This window comes from Hetaerina americana, unplaced genomic scaffold (assembly GCF_022747635.1).
Source record: "Hetaerina americana unplaced genomic scaffold, ioHetAmer1.1.p SCAF_12, whole genome shotgun sequence".
In the NCBI taxonomy this organism is placed as follows: Eukaryota; Metazoa; Arthropoda; class Insecta; order Odonata; family Calopterygidae; genus Hetaerina; species Hetaerina americana.
In genome coordinates, this window is record NW_027286292.1 from 27626731 (window position 1) to 27647946 (window position 21216).

Sequence of the window (21216 nt, forward strand, 5' to 3'; positions counted from 1 at the left end):
ACACTGCGCAAGTTGGCCTCTTTATTGCACTCAGTTTTCCCGGTAGGATTCTCTGCGAGACTAGACCGTCGCAGCGATAGGATACTGATATCGCGTCCATACAGCCCATCAAGACGGGCTTCACACCAACTGGTCTTAGATTTTTTTCACAAAATATTCTTCTTTTATGGTCCTTTTTCAGCTTACGCAAGGTTTCCGCACCACCCGGAGCCCACCTCTCTGAAGACTATAAATAATATTTATACATACATTTTCACGCGCAGACGTACACACACAAACATCGGAAATACTGAGCTGATTTTTTGGTTCACTGATACAGTCGGAAGAATGGATGAGCTGGGTGGTGAGGCGGCAGGTGGGGTAGGCGAGAAGGTCCCTTTTCGCTCGAAGTCTTTCCGCTCTGAGCACTCCTCCTCCGCCACAGCAGCGCAGCCCACACAGCGATGATGAGTAGTTGAGCGAATAGGAACAGAAATGTCATGAATATCATGGTAGAGGACCCGATGCACGAGCTATTTCGACTTCCACCATCTTTACCGATTCCATTTGCCTCTGTTTCGCTTTCGTTTCCCGCTCCTCCTTGCCGTGCACCGAACTGGAATTTATCAGCTATCCTGATGCTTTGCACCACAAGCATCTCCTCCTCCTCCTGATCCACGCTCCTCCGCCGTCTTCCATAGGAGCTCGTCTGCCTCACGAGGCCGTAGTAGTCCTCGATATGGCAGGTCACGGGCTCGCACCTCGGCAGGCATGGTGTGACGAGGGCCTTGAACTGCACCACATCCGAGGTGGGGAACTTGAAAGCGTCGAACGGAGCCTGTAGCACCCGCTTGGATCCTCCTCCGTCCTCGCTGGTGAGAGCACCCATGATGGTGGGGTCTGTGGGGCAGCCCAGGCTGTCCACCAGGAGGATCTCACTGCCGTCAACTCCATCCAGAGCGATGAGCTCCCGCACAAAAATGTCATACGGGGTGTCGCTGTCTAGGATTTCAAAACGAAGGCTGAGCGGGTCTCCCACCTGCGCCGTGTGGATATCTTTGCCGAAGCGGTCGGTGATCCGCATGGAGACAGTGGGGGAGAGGACGAAGGAAGATTCTGAGCCGGCGTTGGCCGGGTGGTTAGCGATCTCCAGCTGCACTCCGTTGCTCACGCTTCTGTTTTGAAGGTTATACGTGCACTTAACAGATAGGCCCACGTCCTCGCTCGTCACAATCTGGTCGTGGTGCTGGAATAGAGAAGAAATAATGGATGTTACTCGGCAATCAGCGCGAAACTTTATTAAGCGAACGACTGGTGTTTATGCCGCCTGGAAACGGCGGCATAAAACGAAATACTAGGGAGGTATAGGATAATAGTTGGATTAGTTTCAAAGCCTTTCCACGTGAAATGGTGTTATAGAAAGAGCAAATATAAAAATAGTTACAATATTTAAGTATTATTGAGCAAAGACAAAAATTATAACTCGATGGATGGGATCAGTAACTTGAGAGTGGCATTTTAACGACTCGCGTTGTTATCGCGTAATAAGAAGTCGATGTTGTAATTTTACTGTCCAAGCGAAGTTAAGCAATGTATCTGTAATGCCTTGTAAGCTCCTACTTCGCACCATAGTGTTTGAAAAAAACTGTGTGCGAACTGACCTCACTGCATTTAATTTTTCGATCTGAAGTGATATCTCCTAGAGTAAACAACATCAGAAAGGGAAGTTACAATTAATCGTTCAACACCACAGCTATCTCCGTAAGGATAAACAACTGCCGAAGTTTGAAAAATTAAAAGGCGAATTTTACCACATTATTAAAAGTACCGAAGCCGATATAATAATAAGAACTGAGATCTGGCTATCGCAAGACATTGCAGACGATGAGAGTTTTCCTAAAGGCTTTAGGTTTTACTGAAGGGACAGAAAAAATAGGATTGGAGGAGGAGCTTTCAAAGCTGTTGAAGATATTTACGAAAGCAGAAGTGAGTCTTTTCCTAATAGTAAGATAGAAAGCGTTTGGGGTTCCCTTAATATAAGGTAACTTGTTTGAGATTGTGCATGCATGGCTGGTGACATAACACCCCCGCCACACGCGCTTGCGGCGGCTTACAGGATATTGTGTTGATGTCGATGAAGTAATGCCTCTCTTGGTGTTTACCGGATTATGACTTTATTGTCAAGATGGGGATCATATCGACCTTTTTTTCCAGTTATTTAAGTGCTCACGGGAGGAGGTAATAATTTAGAAACAGAGGGCTCCCTGGACACTAATGTTACGCCTAAGGAAACTCAATTAAATCGATACAAGTGGAATATGAAGTGGCACTCCAAATAAAACGAGAACAAGACTGATGAAGGTCATTAGTACGACTGCACATCTAATTCAGTTTTACCTCGTTTACATCTGATTTAAATCACTTGGAATAGGTGCATCAATAATATGTAAGCCAGGGGCGGATCCAGGGTCGAGTTTCTTGGCCATATGTTGAACCAATTGGGGAGACGAGACTAAAGTCAGTGATAATTGAAATGTTAACGTTTTGTTGGAATCCCACTTAATCGAATTTTTGGTTCTTGTATTTTTCAAACAATTAGAACCAGTCGAATTATCGGCTCCTAATAAAATAAATAATATATCATGGAAGGTTTCTCTGAGGATTTGAGTGTATGGCTCCGTTGGGGATCCATCAATCTTGGATCCACTAGAGACGCAGGAAAAGCAATAACCATCCATAAAAGTGGTTAATATATGAGAGGAGAGCAAATTCACCTCGTAATAATCATAAGCCCTACGGCGTTTGACATTCACAAGTCTGAGTATAGGGGTCAGTTTCATTCCCGCGGTTTTTCAGATAGTTCTTCAACCCAAAAAAGAATATAGCTTGGTTAAAGCTAAGGGTTTCCAAAGGTACCGGGATTCAAGCACGAAACCTCCGGTCAGTAAATCATTAAGCACTAGACTACCACGCCCATGAGTATAGATAGGGGCAGTTTAGAATATAATAGACGGGCAAACTTTACATTATACTTATCTTAAATACGAAGTGTCGAATAGTTTATTGATAATGATGTATAACTTTCAAATTTATTTCATCAAATATCATGCCAATTGATTTGATATATCCGGTTGATTTACATTTCAACTAGTGTCAGGAGAATATACAAATATATTTTATGGGAAAGTCAGCCAAAAACAGAGATTTCTGCCAAAACTCCTCCACAAAACTCTCTTTGGAACAAATTGTTAAAATACCAACACGGGGCCACAGCATGCAAGCTTGTACTTTATATCATCGCGACTTCCACCCCCTAAATCATCACAAACATTGGAATAATGGGCAGTATCAGTGGTTATAAAGCTATTCTTGCAGAATCAAAAACTCTCTTCGTGCAAATAAACAGAAAAGTGGAAAATATACTTATTCAACAAGACAAATTTTAACGGACTACGAGAATATTTAAAAACAGAATTAAAGGAATACAAGACAAAAACCTTGACAGCCGATACAAAGAACACTGGGAAATATTACTCAAATATTATATGCCAAGGAATGAAGACGTAGATTCCATTCAAACTTATATGTGACAGTTAGGAACCAAAATGGTAATACGGAGAAGTCAATTCGGCTTTAAAAAGGCAAATAAGGCTACAATCAGATTTTGAAAAGAGTTTAAAAAGTGCAAATGTATTTTATATGCATACATGCGAACAGAAACTGAAAGAAAGTCGTGGTAAAACGATAACTAATATACGCAAAGCCTTACACTCCTTCAATTCTAATATTCTATTCGAATGGCTTGAGGAAACTCCAAAGTCATTCTGGTCCTACGCTAGAGAAGTACAGGGTAAACGTCAAAGGGTACATTCTTTGGAGACGGAAAATAATTAACGTATTACAGACAGCATGAAAAAGGAAAATATTTTAGACAAATTTTTCTAGAGCGTCTACAATGTTAAATTAACTGATGATATTGCTCCATTTTTAGGAATTGTTTTTTCTAAAATCGATAGAAGAAGTACCTCTCGACTGGAAACTACCCCATATAACTCCTGTCTATTAAGGCGGGGATAGAGAGAAACACACGAATTACCATATCATTTCTTTAACAACGATCTCTGGTCAAAGATTAGGACACATTATTGTCAGTAATACTATGAAATTTGTCGATAGTAGGAAGATACTTAGCTACAAATTTCGGAAGAGTAGATCTTGCGAAACACAATTGGGTATTTTTATTCACGATCGGGAGGAAACAACACTCAAGTCGATGCAGTATTCCTGGATTTCAAGAAAGCCTTCAATTAAGTTACTTAAGATACTAAGGTATCAATGAGAAATTAATAAATTGGATGAGAGACTTTTTGTCAAATCGCAAACAAAGAGTAGTCATCGATGGGTTGTACTCAACGGATAGAGATGTAACTTCAGACATCCCCCAGGGAAGTGTAATAAGGCCCCTTCTATACTTGATATACATTAATGACTTATAGTAAGCGCACACGTTAGTAGTAATCTCAGATTATTTGCTGACAACACGTTGATATACAGGGATATCAGGAGCCAACTAGATCGCGAGCTACTCTCTAGAGACCTAGACTCAAACTCGGATTGGTGCAAGGAATGGGGATTAATGCTTAATTTAGACAAATGCGCAGTTTTGAAATTTTGGAACAAAGGAAGTGGCACACAGAACATAAACAAGAAAATACAAAGTTCAGTGCTAACTACGGCCAATCAAGTTAAGTATTTGGGGGTAGTTCTAACACCACGCCTTTCATGGGGAGCACATATCAGGACAATATGCGGATCTGCTTTAAATAAACTCGGCTTCATTAAACGGGTGGTGGGGAAATGTAATGAAAAATTTAAAGAGAGGTGTTATTTTGCTCTAGTTAGGCCTAATTTGGAATATACCGCAAGCATTTGGGATCTTTGGGAGAACATCCAGCAAAAAGAAATAGATAAAGTCCGAACAAAATCCCCAGATTCGTCAAAAATTGTTATGATAAGAAGACGAGTGTGACAGGCCTTTTAGGAGAATAAGGCTGGAAGCCACTTGAGTTGCAAAGAGAACAAGCGAGACTTAGAATTTTGGAAATGTTGAGAACAAACGAATTTAACAATGGCACTAAAGAATTTATTATCGCCACACACTATTTAGGTAATGGGTCCATGCAGCTTCCGGTTGTTACCGTCGTGTAGGTGGGCTTGTTGGAAAACAGTTCCGCTCGCAGTCCTGGAGGCGTCTTCAGGTCGAAGTGCTCTTCGTTGTTCAGTTTCAGTTTATCGTTGCATTTTAGCCAGCCAGCCAGCGGCTCCTATATATAGGAGCCGCTGGCTGGCCCGGAGCGGTCTGATTATTTGCTCCTTAGCGGTAAGGTGCAGTTCCAGTCGAAGTCAGGATGTGGCCGTTCTCACGGTTGAATTTATTTGAATTTTTCATTATTTCTACCGCTTCTCTTATGAGTCTCGGGAAATAGCATTTTTGTATTGCCAACACTTTTGTTTGGGCGAACTCAATAAATGTATCCAGGTACCGTTCACGTCTGTTCGGCGATTGCCGAGAGTCGGAACTGTTTGTTTTTCGTGGCCCTATGGTGCTCCTAAATTCTGCATCTAATGGACCTTCCTGTTTGGCCGATATAGGATTCTCCACATGTGCACTTGATCTCATATACTTTTTCGCACATGAGTTCGGGGATCCGGTACTTAGGTTTAGGGATGATGTCGCCGATTTTTCCCGTTGTGGAGAACCTAGTTACTATAAAATGCTTCCGTAGGAGCTTACTAATCCCGGAAGCAGCATGGATCCTTTATCAGAAAGATGTCGCGGAAGCTTTTAAATTAATCACTACTTAGGACACAAAGATAAGATAAGGGACTCCAGTATACTCGTAGATAGATACAAATACTCGTTCTTTCCCTGGACAATTAGGAATCATAAAGGTAAGAAACCAAAGTAGAGAAATATGAAAGAAATTCGATTTACAAGTAACAGCAAGATTAAACGTTGCGTATCCATAATGTATATTCGATGGTGCACGTCTATATTAGTTGATAGTATGGGTGGATATGGGTGTAAGTTGAAAAGGTTTTAGCTTGAATATGGCATTCGCCTCTGCGGGTGTAGATTTGCATGAATTTGTTGGTTTTGCATGTGGTTTTATTCTCTTTTGCAGGTGGTGACCTAACGTCCCCCATCACGGGCCCTTGTGACGGCTTCCGGGGTAATGTATGGATGTGAAGGAGTAAATATTAAAATATGTCTTGGAGATAATTACAACCAGGTTTTTAAAAGCACAAACGTTTAATTTTAAGATGTGATATTGAATAATTATGATTGGTATAATCATGAAAATATTCCCGTGCACTATATATTGTATGTATGTATATTTATGCACACATATATATATATGTGTGTATATTTATGCACACATAGAAGGCGGAATCGAACGGATCACAAGAGTAAAAATATTTCCTTAACCGGGACTCAACCTCGGATCTTTCCACTTGCCGGGCGGATGCTCTTAACCACTTGAGCTATCGAGGAAACGTAATTAACCCTGAGATCCGTGGGTCTAATATGTCGCCAAGCGCCCCGATTCTTTAGCCAAGAGATGGCGTCAGGGGACTGTTTCACCCACCAAGGTGGGTGAAACTCCGTTCCGTAATTCCGTTCGATTCCGCCTTCCCCACCTTTATTGTGTTCGTCCTTTATATGTGTTCCTATCCCTTTTCCTTATATCTGTTTCTGTATATATGAGTATTTATTCGCCGTTTGGCGGGATTTCGTGTTTGAATGTATATATATATATATATATATATATATATATATATATATATATATATATATATATATATATATATATATATTTTTTTTTTTAAGTAATCTACCGGTTAAGGTAGGTTTTTGGACTGACACAACTACCAAACAAATATTTTATTACTCCTAACAAAACACAAAATCAATCATCCTACTCTATATCAGGTCCCTCTTCATCTCTGAGTACTTCCTTCCTCCCTTCATCCCGTCCAACAACCCTATCCTGTTCCTTCCCTTTCCTCTTTTGCCCAACATTCTACCCTCTATCACAGTCTTCAACATCCCACTGCCGGTCAACACCCCCTTCATCCACTTTTCCTGCCTCCATAGGATTGCTCCCAACAAACCCCTCTCTTCGCCCACCATACCAAGTACTTCCTCATTTGTTTTCTTCTCTGTCCATTTCACCTTCTCCATTCTTCTCCACACCCACATTTCAAAAGCCTCCAATCTACGTCTATCCTCCTGCTTCAATGACCACGTTTCCGCTCCGTACATAGCTACGCTCCATATCAAAGTTTTTACGAGTCTTTTCTTAACATCCTTACTCAAAGTCCCTGTCATCAACTCCCTCCTCCTTGTGAAAGCCTCTTTGCCTAGCGCAATTCTTCTCCTTACGTCCCTACTACTTTGACCGTGTTGGTCCAAAACACTACCGAGATACGTAAACTGTTCTACCTGCTCTGGCTTTTGCCCTCCTATTTTAATGTTAAGCTTGGCCTTTTTCTTTCTAGAAAATCGCATAACCTTTGTTTTATTAATATTGATTCTCATCCCATACCTGTCGCACTGAATTTCCAATTCACTAAGCAATGCTTGCAGCCCCTTGGCTGACTGACAAACTAAAGCTTGGTCATCAGCAAACCTAACTGATTTTACGAATTCCCCGCCCACTTCCATTCCTACCTCGAGTTCTTCCCATGCCTCTTTGATCATTTCTTCTGCATACAGGTTGAACAGCAACGGTGATAATGGGCAACCCTGCCTTACACCCCTTCCTAACACTGCCCATCCTGACTCCCCGTTTCCCACCCTCACCTGAGCAGTCTGAGACATGTACAGGTTGCGGATTAGCCTCCTTTCCCTCCAATCTATTCCTATTTTCTGCAATATACTCATTAGTTTTTCCCAATTTACTCTATCAAACGCTTTTTCGAAATCTACGAAACAGGCAAATACCTCCTGGTTGTGTTCTATATTCCTCTCGATTAATAATCTCATTACTGCAATGGCATCACGCGTACCTCTCCCCTTCCTAAACCCAAACTGATCATCCCCTAAGTAATCATTTACCCTACTCTCTATCCTTTTGTTTATGATCCTGAGAACAACCTTAGCTGCGTGGGATATCATACTAATTGTCCTATAGTCCTCACATGACGTGGCCTTTACCTTTTTCGGAATAGGAACTAAAACTGATCTCACAAAGTCTTCCGGCCAGATTCCCTCCTCATAAATACTACGGATCAGCCCATATAGCCTCTTCCTCCCACATTTTCCCAAGCATTTCAAAAGTTCCACGGGAATGTTATCTACCCCCACGGCCTTATTTAGTTTCATCTCCCTTAATGCCCTTTCTATCTCATTGTCTAGTATGCCTGGACCTAAGCTATCTTCCTCTACGTCATGTTCCTTTTCAATGTCTAACTTTGTTGGTCTAAGCTCTTTACTATACAGGTCTTCTACATATTCCTTCCATCTCTCTTGGATCTTTCCTGCGTCAACTATTACCTTACCGGCCTTATCTCTAACTGCTATCGTTGATCTCCCTTTCTTACTTCCCGATAAAGATTTAACTATGCTGTAAAGCGCACCGATTTCCCCCTTCCTCTGCAGACTTTCCATATTCTCGCACTGCGTCTTCCACCATGCTTCCTTTGCTTTATTTGTTGCCCGCCTCAATTTATTGTTCAATTCTTTGTACTTCATTTTGCCTAATTCTGTATTTATATTCTTCCATTTTCGCCGCTCATCCATTTTTGTAATCATCTCATCCGTGATCCATGGTTTACGGGTCCTTTTAGCGTTAACGGTTCCAATAGTGTCTTTTGCCGCTTTAGACAACCCTTTTTTGATACATTCCCATTTTTCTTCAATAGTACTTAGCTCTTTACCGTCCTCCATGATTTTCTCTACCGCCTGTTTGTATTCCTTTCTTTTCAACCCATTTAATGCTTCTACATTCCATTTTCTAACTCGCCGCCCCTGCCTTATCTTTTTAAAACGTACGCTACATTTCATAACAACTAAATTGTGGTCTGAGTCCGCATCCGCTCCTGGGAAGCTGTGGGAATTTATCACACTGTTCCTAAACCTGTGTCTAACCAGGATATAATTTAGCTGATATCTTCCCGAGTCACCTGGCATTTTCCATGTATACCTGCGTCTTTTGTGGTGTCTGAACCAAGTGTTGGTGATAACTAACCCCTGTCTCCTGCAGAACTCAACTGCTTTCTCCCCGCGGTCATTCCTCGTGCCTAAACCGTAGTCCCCCACCTCATCACCATCTCTTCCTTCGCCTACTGTCGCATTCCAATCCCCCATCACTATCAAATGTTTCCCTGCAGGAACACATGCAATCATGTCCTCTAACTGATCGTATATCCTATCGACCTCTTCTTCCTTATGGTTGCTCGGTGGCATGTATACCTGGATAATAACTAAGTTCGTCGGTTCTGCTTTTATCTCCACTAGTAGTATTCTATCCGTTACCTGCTCTATGTTGACTACGCTTCTTCCTACCTCTTCATTTAATACTATGGCGACCCCTCGTTGGCTCTCGTCCCCACCGCTGTATATTATTCTATACTTATCACTCCAGTAATCCCCACTATCTTTCCATCTCACCTCGCATAGACCTAAAATATCTATATTTCCCCTTTCCATCTCTCGCTTAACATTCTCCAATTTCCCCGTCCTCATCATTGTCCTAACATTCCACGTTCCTATTCTAACTAATTTGGTCTTCTTCTCCTGCGTCTTCTGTCCTGCTGCTGCTGGTTTTCCCTTGCAAGGGTTTCGTGGGATGACGACCGCGGAAGCCTTGCCTCCCCCGCTGCCGGGCACGACACACGGCCGATTGGGCCGAGCCCCGTGGTTGCCAGGACTCAAAATATCTCTATTGTCCATCACATTGTTCTTGGGAATGATAATTGAGGTGGTTTCCCGTTGCCTTCCTCAATAGTGTTTTTAACGTGACACCATCACTTACTGGCCGCCCCACTGGGGTCAGACGCCATTGCAGCCGCCTCACTGAGGAACAGACGCTGCGTGGACTACCTTTCGTCTGGCTCCTAACCTTCGACCTATCTGGCATGGGTGACCCTACCAGGAGCAATTTTTATTACTCCCGCCAGTACAGCTCTAGGGGTCATCGGAACGCACAAGCCCTTCCACCACGTCAAGGTTGTAGTCCGGGGAGGGATATATATATATACACATATATATATATATATATATATATATATATATATATATACATACATATATATATCCACACACGAGGGTCGCGTACACTCATATATATATAATGAGGATCGCGATAGTCCAGGGGTAGAGCGTTTGACTACTAGCTGGAGGGCCTATGTTCGATTCCCGGGCAAGCCTCTCTGGGCACGTGCAGTTCCACCCAAGCTACGTGATTTTCCAAGTACCAAATATTCCTGGGAAACCGTAACCGGCACAGGGAAAGGAACTGGCCCCCCTACCCTGATGTGTGAATTTCACACACCGTCGGGCTTAGTACTGGGTGAACTCTATCATTACCTACCAAACCAACCTTAGGGTTGATTACTGTGTTTATGGTTATATATATATAAATATATATATATATATATATATATATATATATATATATATATATATATATATATATATATATGTAAACACATAGTTACAACCACAACCAATCCTGGTTAAGATATTTGGGCATTAAGTAGTGTATGCGTCGTTAATATATGAAAACAGCCGAATGGTGAGGAATGGTCTTCAAAAGAATTTCATCTTGCAGTTATTTGAATATTTATATGCCTAATGTAGTTTTAATCGATTAGGTAAATTTTAATGTTTAAAATTTCATAAGAAAGCTTTTTATAGCAATAAATTTCCTGTTCTCATCGTAGTAATTTCTTGGAATATAGAATGCGAGCTGTATATTTCTACATAATTAAAATATATGGAAAAATCCGATGAATTAGCTTTCACCCATATGATTTCAAGGTCTCACCGCACAATTTCGTGGGAGTGATTAGGAGAAGGTAAAGAAAAACATGTGAGGTGGAGGAGAATAATGACTAAGAGACGAGTAAAGGGGTACATAAGCTACGTCCCCCCCTATTAAGTACCCACCTCAATGAAAATATGCACCGTAAACGTTTTAACTCAGCCCCCCTGTCCAGTGCATTTAACTCATGAAAGTTATCATCATAGTAATCAACCCGAAGGATATTTTAGGAAGTGACTGTCAACTAAGCCATAAAGCGTGTGAAAAAATACATAAAAGGATTGAAGACCAACTCCTTTCCCATTATCACCATATGGTTCCCCACTGGTTCTAGTACCCATAATTCGTGTACAACACCGATTACATTTTAGGTTGTGCTGTCCCAATGCATCAGCCAGACTTTGAACCCGGAATCTACTTGGTCATCAACCGAACGAGCTAGACACTGGATCACCACATTGCCTTCAGGAACGTACAGGACTCCGGAAAATGTTTACATTTATTAAGGATGCTACATAATACTAAATATTTAAAGCTAGAAATTACCTGAATTATTATGTTAGCACTGAATTTTCCCGGAGCCTCTTGTTGTACATCACAGTTTAAGTCGTGATAACCCAAATTCAATTCGAATTCCAGACTATTTGTGACGTTGAGAACACATGAATTCGGTCTTGCTTTAACGTACACCTTCCCGTTGAATATTCTGTTCGTCTGAATACGAGCCACCATGTCGGTGGCCCGGCAGTCTATTGTGACGTTGTAGCAGGAAGTCACTTGGTAAGTGGTCGCCTCGTTAACATCCAAGTACGGCTCTTCGATGTGGACAAGGCTGGCAATAGAGTGGTGCGAAAGACGGCACACCTTGTCGCCGGTGTCCCCATAGTCGAAAGTGTGACAGCGGAAGTTGGCATCAAGACAGAGTTTCCGGCAGTCCTCGAGGCTGCTGACGTCTTGTTTCACTGAATCCACCGTCTTGAGGATCTTCCCTTCAATCTCCTGGAAGTCGCACATACGGACGGGCTCTGTGACGCAGTTCGACTCGATGTAAACGGACTGCTTCTTCCTCCCTCCATCTTCCTCGTCGGGGTTGCTGTTGCCGTCTCCCATTCCCACTGCGTCCAGCTTCGCTTTGGGACTCCGCTTCCGGGAATCGTTCCCTTTGGTCCACGGGACTAGCATCTGGTGGCCCCAGGTAGTAAAGCGGTCCATATCGCTTAGCTCGCAGAGACCAGTCTGATAGTTGTAGTTGGCAGACCTGAAATGAAATATCAAGGGAGAATTAAAAAGGGATGATCGCAATGAGACCAGATGAAAATTTTCTTGTAGAATAACGCTGAAGGATAGCCAAAAGCATTTGGTCTTTATTGACGCCCTGCACGTCCGGGCCCTTAAGATAAGCGGAATAGTCAATACTCCAGGAGAGAACTTCTATGTCACCGCAAAAATAATGCATATTACTTGCAAGCTCTTTAATTTCTTTATTCGAAACTGTGTTCGATATGGGTTCGTGGATTTATAATGCACCTTATCCATCTTAAGGAGGTGGTGCTGTTTTCAAAGAAGGAGAGAAATTTTCTGGGAAAAATATATGCACGCTGCGTCATAAATAGATATTTGTCGAAAATTTCATATCCTGATCACATATAATTCTATTTTAATCCGGCGTCCAAATGAGCTTAATGCGAGAGCTTCCCATCCGATTTGATGAAACATTATATGGAAGGAATTCAGGAATTTCTCGTTAAAGATGTCACCTCCAAAGACGATTGCTCCTAAACATTAAAAATAGTAAAATATTTCCCAAATATTATGAAATTTATTTCTCTAGACTTATGCATATTTAATTAGGTTCTCCGTAAACGAATGTGGAGGCGCATCTCTATTCCATATTATATTTGGACAAGGACACGGAAAATACAATTGTCAGTTCGATAATGAGGGACCATGATAGTCAGGAGTTACGGATAAAAAAACTGGCGCTGCTTCCGAAAGGGTAGATCCTGCGAGAAAAAACTTGCCCTTATATTCATGATATTTTGATGCGGGATAAAATAATGTTCCGGTGGACGTCGTTTTTCTAGACTAAAAAAAAACCTCCGACAAAGTGTATCTGCCAATTACTCATAACATCAGAAGCCTATGACATAGATAGATAAATATATCCTCGGCTGGGTTAAAGACTCTTGTCGCGAATGGTCGTGTACAAAGGATAGCGGGGATCGAGATGGTGCGGGGGCTAGCGCACTGGCTTCCCACCCAGAGGGCCCGGGTTCAAATCCCGGCGGTGTTGAATATTTTTCAGAGGTATCTCGATCCCTCCTTGAGGTGCTTTGTGGAGGGCACTTTGAGTGAGTACGCCGTCCGTCGGATGGGACGTTAAACTGCGGACCCCTTGGCGCCTTTCGTAAAGAGTAGGCTAATGCCGACGCCGGGTTTCTCTCCACCCTTCATCCTTTCCTATCCATCCCCTATGGCGCAAATGACCTCAGCTGTCGGTCGCCTCCCCTCAAAACTACTACTACAAAGGATAGCCATTAATGGTGTTGCTCAAATGCTGTAGAAGTCACTTCAGGTAATCCCCAGGGAAGTGTTACTATTTCCTTTCTACGTTTTTTATTCTCCGTCAAAGTTGATATGCACGGTTTTTTGGTCGCACAACCCTTCGTCAATAGCTACAGTGAGTATACTCTCACGAAGGTTTGTGAGGAATAAGTCTAATGTGTTTTTCCCACGGGTTGATAAGTGCACTGCTTCATGAAATGAGTTCTTCTGCGCTAGCTTTAACCATATATTGCATGAATCCCGGTCACGAATTTGAGTTTTAAAGTTATTGCTATCCAAATCAAATCCGGGAAAGTTAAAATCACCGCTGATTATGGTGATGATATTTTTATTTTTTCGGGTAAATTGACATTTATGCTCGTCCAGTGTATGAAATGTTAGAACGTCCGAGTTTGCTTCCGTGAATGCTGACTTCGATAGTCAGAACTCGTTTGTCGTTTTATCCTCCATCCGCGAGATGCTATCATATTTCGCGTCTCATTATTAATTGTAGAACAGCGGTGAAGTCTATCGAACCCCGCCAAAGGCAAACTTGCTGCGAAAGTCATGCCATATCTTTGGTTACAACACGTTTGCATTATCCCTTTCTTTTTTTAATTTAATTGTGCCGCAGCAACACCGAAGTGGTTCGCCATTTGTAATTTGTTTGATTAAGCGTCTGCATAAGTGATAGCGGTTGACAAGAGGATTTGTTGAATTGCTAAAACATTGCTTTATCGTACCTGTAAATTCTTTGAGGCTACGTAGTTTGAGGTATTAAAAATTTGTTTAGGGTCATAAAGAGATGAAGCTAATACGAGAGTCCTGCACAGTTCCAAGAGTCTCCTGCTAACTTGCAATGTCCTTGAAGGAACTTCTAAGCTGTTTAAATTTTTTAAAAATTTAAGCTACCTAAGATTTTTACATAACCCTAAGACATTTATTTATTCTATTTCTTATTGATAAATATTTTTCTTAAATATTAATAATATTTATACAATATCTTAATATTTATGAAATAAAGCTTTTCTTTTCGATTTTCATTGAGTGTTTACTCGTATATTAATATTTACTTTTCGATGAAACGCATTAGACTGATTTTGAGGACAGAGATCAACATGTTGCGTAATCATGGCGTTTTGGCTTCACTAAAGCAATAAGAGGCTATACTGTTATCCTGAGCAAAGTATGATGCCATATATTGAGTGGACACTTAGATTTTGTCGCGTTGGAAACTATGAAGATGAGCAACTGCTCACCGAAAAAGTGTGACTTATTAAACAGATTTGCACATAACTAGAATGATCGGATTTCAGTCACTTCAAACGGGGAGGGCCGAGGTTTAACGAGTTGAGTATTTAGCGAATATTAAGGGCATATAATGTATGACTGGAGATATTATTCCGGTATGTATGACATCGTATTACAGTTACATGTACCACTTGAAACAGGCTGAATTTGCAGAAAATTTCTTGAGGAAGTTGAAGATTTGCGGAATACCGTTGTTGATTACGAGTTTAGAAAGATACGAAGACCTTTAGAAACATATTTATATGATGACAGCAAAAGGCATTTTTGGGTGGAAAGAGAGTTAGAATGTCCTCCGTTCAAATTAAATTAGTTAGCATATTCTTTTAGCTAAACCCAACTGATAATAGGTGGGATGTTAAGTATCTACTTCTATTTTTACACAATACCGCAAGCCACCGCAAGGGCGTGTGAAGGGGGATGTTAGGTCACCACCCGTAAAAGAGAATAAAACCATATGCAAAACCAAAAAATTCATGCAAATCTACAACCGCAGAGGTGAATGGGATATCCGTCCAAAAACTTTCCAATTAACACGCATGCAAATGCTAATGCTATCAACTCACATGCACCTACGAATATACCTTATTTCTGCGCTACGTTTAATATTGTCCTGACTTGTAAATCAAATGTCTTTAATATTTCTATAGCGACTTTGGTTTCTTACCATTATGATTCCAGAGTTTCCACGGAAAGAACGAGTTATTGTATCTATCTACAGGTGAGTGTACCTGTATGAGTATACTGGAGTCCATCTTCCTTATCTTATCTTTGTGATCTGATCTACCTAAATAGTGTGTGGTAATACTTATTCCTTATGTGTCATTTTTAAACTCGTTTGTTCTCAACATTTCTAAAATTCTAAGTCTCGCTTGTTCTCTTCGCATCTCACATGGCCTAATTCCCCGAAAAGGTCAGTCACACTCGTCTTCTATTTGTTACAATTTTTGAGGAATCTGGGGGATATCTTCCAAACTTTATCCAATTCTTTTTGCCTAATTTCCCTCCAAGGATCCCATATACTTGTAGTATATTCCAAATTACGCCTAACTAGAGCGAAATAACACCTCTCTTTTTCTTTGTCATTACATTTCCCCACCACCCGTTTAATCAAGCCGATTCCTTTGAATGCGGATGCGTATATTGTCCTGATATGTGGTGTCCATGAAAGGCGTGGTGTTAGAACTACCCCCAGAGATCGTTGTTAAAGAAATGATTTGGTAATTGGTAGGTTTCTCTCTATCCCCGCCTTCATAGATGGGAGTTATATGGGGTAGTTTCCAGTCGCGATGCACTGAGCCTTCTTCCATCGATTCTAGAAAAATACTTTCTAAAAATGGAGCAATATCATCAGCTAATTGATTCAATATTCTCGAAGGTATTTCTTACGGATCAGGTGCTTTGTTGGTTTTACTATGCTACGGAGCTGATGTTCCGTTCCTTTCTTGGCCAGTGTTATGTCGCTCATGTGTTCCCCAGGGTGGTTGTGGAAGCTCATTTGGTGCGTTTGTATCTTTATTGTAGACGCTCTGGAAAAACTTGTTTAAAATATTTTCCTTTTTCATGCTGTCTGCAATAAGTTAACAATTTTCCGTCTCCAAAGAATGTACCCTTTGACGTTTACCCTGTATTTCTCTAACGTAGGACCAGAATGACTTTGGAGTTTCCTCGAGCTATTCGAATAGAATATTAGCATTGAAAGAGTGTAAGGCTTTGCGTATATTAGTTTTCGTTTTCCCACGACTTTCTTTCAGTTTCTGTTCGCATGTATGCATATAAAATACATTTTCACTTTTTAAACTCTTTTCAAAATCTGATTGTAGCCTTATTTGCCTTTTTAAAGCCGATTTGACTTCTTCGTATTACCATTTTGCTTCCTAACTGTCAGATTTAAGTTTGAATGGAATGTACGTCTTCATTCCTTGGCATATAATATTTAAGAAATATTTTCCAGTGTTCGTTGTATCGGCTTTCAAGGTTTTGGTCTTGTATTCTGGTAATTCTGTTTTTAAATATTCTCGTAGTCCGTTAAAATTTGTCTTAATGAATAAGTATATTTTTTTACTTTCTTTGTTTATTTGCACGAACAGAGTTTTTAGTGCTGCAAGAATAGCTTAATGGTCACTGATACCGCCCATTATTTCAATGTATGTAATGATTTCCAAGTTAGAAGTCGCGATGATATGAAGTATGCTGTGGCCCCGTGTTGGTGATTTGACAATTTGTTCCACAGAGGGTTTGATATATATTAGGAGGAGGTCTTGGCAAGTATATCTATTTTTGGCAGACTTTCCTACTCTGTGAGAGTCCCAACCAATTGACTGAATTAGCCACTTTTTAGGCTTTGGGTTCTACGCAATCATTTAGGCATTTATTATGTTTTATTCCCTAGAAAGGAGCTATTTCTGAGGCCATCGTGTTGTTTACGCGAGTAAAGATTTGACCCGGACTTGGCGATTTGTTTTGACTAATGTCTTTAAGTTGGCGTTCGATTCCAACAGAAGATATTACAAACTTTAGATATGGGTTCATGGGAGAAATCGGTTAGTGATTTACATTGTTCCCGTGGACGATTATTAAAAACGCTATGAAAATAGTAATTTAATGTTTTAGTTTTTTCATAACTGGTGGTAAGTTTTTCCCGTTACTATTCGGCGATGGCACTGAAGACTTGTTTCCCTGAACCTTCCGTGCATATGACCAAAACGGTTTTGGGTTATCGTCTAAATATTCACAAAATCTTATGTTTTTAAATTCTATTATCGCCTGGCGACATGCTTTCCTTGCTAACGCTTTAGCTGTTTTATTGGTATGTACATAGTATTTCATTTTGTTTATTGTCAGACTCGTCCTTGTGTGATCCTCATTATTGAATACCAATCTCTTTGGTGTGTTAATGTTTTACGTATTTCTATGTTGAACCATCTAGGTTCCATCCTGTCACTTGTAAATTTTCAAGGTATTTATTTTTCTGTTGCAGTCCGTGTTACGTCAAGGAAACCACTCCGCAAACTCTCACTTTCTCTGTTGCTACTACTTTCCTTAAATGAACCATAAGATGGCTGCAGCTAACGCCTTAATCCTTCGTAATCCTTCATAATAAAAACATATGATCAAAGAAGTAAGTCTGTCTTCGGGGTTTCTCAATTTTCATGGTAATCAAGTTAATGTTAACTGGCACTATTCTGTGAAGTACTTCGTGTGTTGCTGTATTTAGGACGTCTTCGGATAAATTCACGGCTACTAGATCAAGTATATTGTTTCCTTTGGTGGATGCTTAACTAATTTGTTAACGAATGTGATGTGAAAACACATTCGTTTCGCATAACTCTTTGTCCTTACCTCCTGCTACGAAACTTTAGTTTTTCCACTCTATTGATGGAAGATTGAAAACCCCTATGATTACAATCACCCTATTGTGTAAATGGGAATTCTAACTAGTGAATATTTTCGACCTAGGAATTTTTTATGGAAGACCAAACGCTTTCTATGTTACTATTAGGGGAAGACTCACTTCTGCTTCCGCAAATATCTTTAACAGCTATGAAAGCTCCTCATCCAGATAACCAGGTCTCGGTTTTTATAATTATATCGGCTTCGGTAGTTTTAATAATGTGGTAAAATTCGCGTTTTAATTTTTTAAACTTCCGCGAGCATCCGTATCTTACTATTTACCACGTCATTATACTCGCTTGCCAAAATAAAGAAATGATAAGGCCCGATTATACTTTCTTGAGGTATACCAGAGTTCACTAACGTCCCGGATCTCGTTCCTCTCCGCAGGGTTGATACCTCACATGGTCAGTTCCGACAGGAGGGTATCTCATGCTTTACCTGCGACGTCAGGGTTGTGGAGCTTAAGATATATAGCTGTAGCTGAATATTGTGTTCCCTTTCTTCATTTACAGTTCTGCATGACCTGATTTTTTATAATGTTGATTTATCGACCTAATGGTTAATGATTACCTTATTCCCTCCTATTTAATATACTTGAAACTTCTTTAGTAGGTAAAATTAACACTCGATTCAAACTAATTGTTTCGCTAGCATGTGTAAATTGTTATTACCCACCGTACAAGTCATTTTCGGGGATTTTTAGTGGATGCGTTTTCCTATCTCTCACCCCTTAAAAAACCTTCCTCTCCTTTATCTCTTTCCCTTTCCTCCTGACGTTTGCACCCGCTGCCACACATCTTTTATGGTGGATCCACGAGGTGTTTGTGTAGATTCGTAGAGAAGACGATTTCGGAAGCCTTGCCTCTAGCGCCTCCGGGCAAGACACAGGGCCGATTGGGTCTAAGCCCCGTAGTTGCCAGGACTCAACTATCATAATGATACCCATCTTTCCAAATATTGGGACAAATAATTCAGTTGGTTTCCTGTTGCCTTCCCTCATATTGCTTTTTAAGTCACCCCATCACTTAAATGAGCATCCCAGCTGGGTCAGACGCTTTCAAAACCGCCTCATTGTGAAACAGACGCCGATTTTGGTCTAGCTCCTACGATTCCACCAACCCGACATGGGTGGCCCTAAGGCCACCTATGTCGGGTTGGTGGAATCGTAGGAGCAATTATATATCAGAAGCACAGCTCTAAGAGTGTTCAGAAGGAACAAGCCTTTCCGCAACACGTTTTAGGCCATGGGGAAGGCGGATTCATATCTCGTAGTGTGAAATAATTAAACAGAAAAATGAGGAAGTTGAAATAATTTTGTGATCGCCGATAATTTATTTCGGTCGAGAATGTACATAGATTATGGCCGATAACATCGAAGCTCGTATTGATGGTAGGTTTCCACATCCGGAAGATTACATTTTCGAAACATTTTTAATCGAAGGTCGCGGTGCGTCAGCCTTTTGGTCTAGGACAAACTCGAGAGTCGGAGCGCACTTGGGAATGGGGGTTGGGAAGGGAAATCATCAAAAGTGCATGCGCCTCATCTCTCCCTCTGCAAGTGACGGTTACCTTTCCTTCGCCGAATCCCACCCCCTCCCTTCGGCGTCGCAGATGTTGTAGGCGTCCTCAACTCTTTCAATCAGCCGCGGCCGACACCAAACTTTGGGGCGGTGGACGCGCGCCGCCGCCCCCGTGCCATCCACGAACCGAATCCTTCCCGCCCGCACAGAGCACATAACGGCAACGCATGAAGCCGCTCGCTTATGGTCGAGAAATCTCCACTCTTCTCCTTCCCCCGCCTCTCGTCCCCCCGCCGCACTTTCCAACAGGCCACCTCTCCCCTCCGCCTCCCCTCTCTCGGCTGTACCGTTTCTGCCCCCTCGACACTTCGAGAGAGTGTGGGGAATGTGGAAAGGGGGCGGAGCGCGTGCTTTGAGGAGGGGGAAGGAGAGGGGGAATCAGTCGCTAGCTGGTGGGTGGGAAGGTCGGGTTGGAAGGGAGGCAGTGGGAGAGAGAGAGAGGGAAAGAAAGAGGGGCTTTTTTTGCAGGCCGTTTGTGACCCTATGCTAATGGTAGGCCCAACCTTCTCCCCAAACCCGAAGCCATCATTCTCCCCGATCACGCCGTGCTTCCCTTTCCACCCAGTTCCGATGCCTCGCTCTGCTCCATCAGGGGCGAGGCGCGACCTATTATTACGCTCATTTCTTGTCCTTGTTCCGCGCGCGGGTTATCCACGCGACGTTTTAAGCAGCCCCATCGAAAAAAAATTTCATTAAACTAAATGAATGGGTGTTCTTTTCCGGGTGCTCTTCTATCATCGCGCCCTCGACCACTTAGCGGCGGAAGACTTTACAATCACTTGTTCTCGAACATATTCAAGGGCTCGTTTCAAAAGTAAGGAGTCCCCGCGGACTGCGAACTTAATTGTGGACGTTAACCTTTTTGTGCGTGCATAGATTGAGTTTAAAATAATAACAAATTGACTTAACAGCAAAATGTAAATTAAATTTTTAAGCGAGAGGATCATTCGAGTGTTTCATGATCTGAGGACTATATCCAGCGAGAACACTAACGCTGGAAGAAAGCTGAAAGAGTTACGAGGAAATTCTTCCGGTATCATGAATATCAAGTGAACATCATGAATGGCGTATCAGCCGTTTCAAATATACTGTCATGGAGTGAATGCATGATAAAATCCTATGGTGACATTATTTTCTCGGTGGGATGAGAGAAAGTTGCAGTAAGAGGCTCGCAATAACTGAAGTCTATTGGCGCTATGGAGGAGGGATAATTGAGAAGAACTGGAAGGGGGACGGAGGATGACCACTGGGAATAACATTCTTCTTGTGATTGGAAGTGGGAAAATGATTCCAGATAAATACGTTGAGAACCCCAAGGATATCTGTCTGATGACAGGTGAATAAAAACGAATCCAACC

The 21216-nt window shown here is 41.6% G+C and overlaps 1 protein-coding gene across 1 annotated transcript in view; it reads right to left on the bottom strand.

Moving 5' to 3' along the window:
- Window positions 1–307: 307 nt before the first annotated feature.
- The window catches only part of LOC139685825 (uncharacterized), a 60327-nt gene continuing 39418 nt past the window's right edge, over window positions 308–21216 (bottom strand). The window contains exons 3-4 of the mRNA XM_071582943.1: window positions 11577–12288; window positions 308–1225 (exon numbers count right to left, since the gene is read on the bottom strand). Coding sequence (XP_071439044.1) covers window positions 308–1225; window positions 11577–12288 — 1630 coding nt within the window. The remainder of the gene's footprint in view (window positions 1226–11576; window positions 12289–21216) is intronic.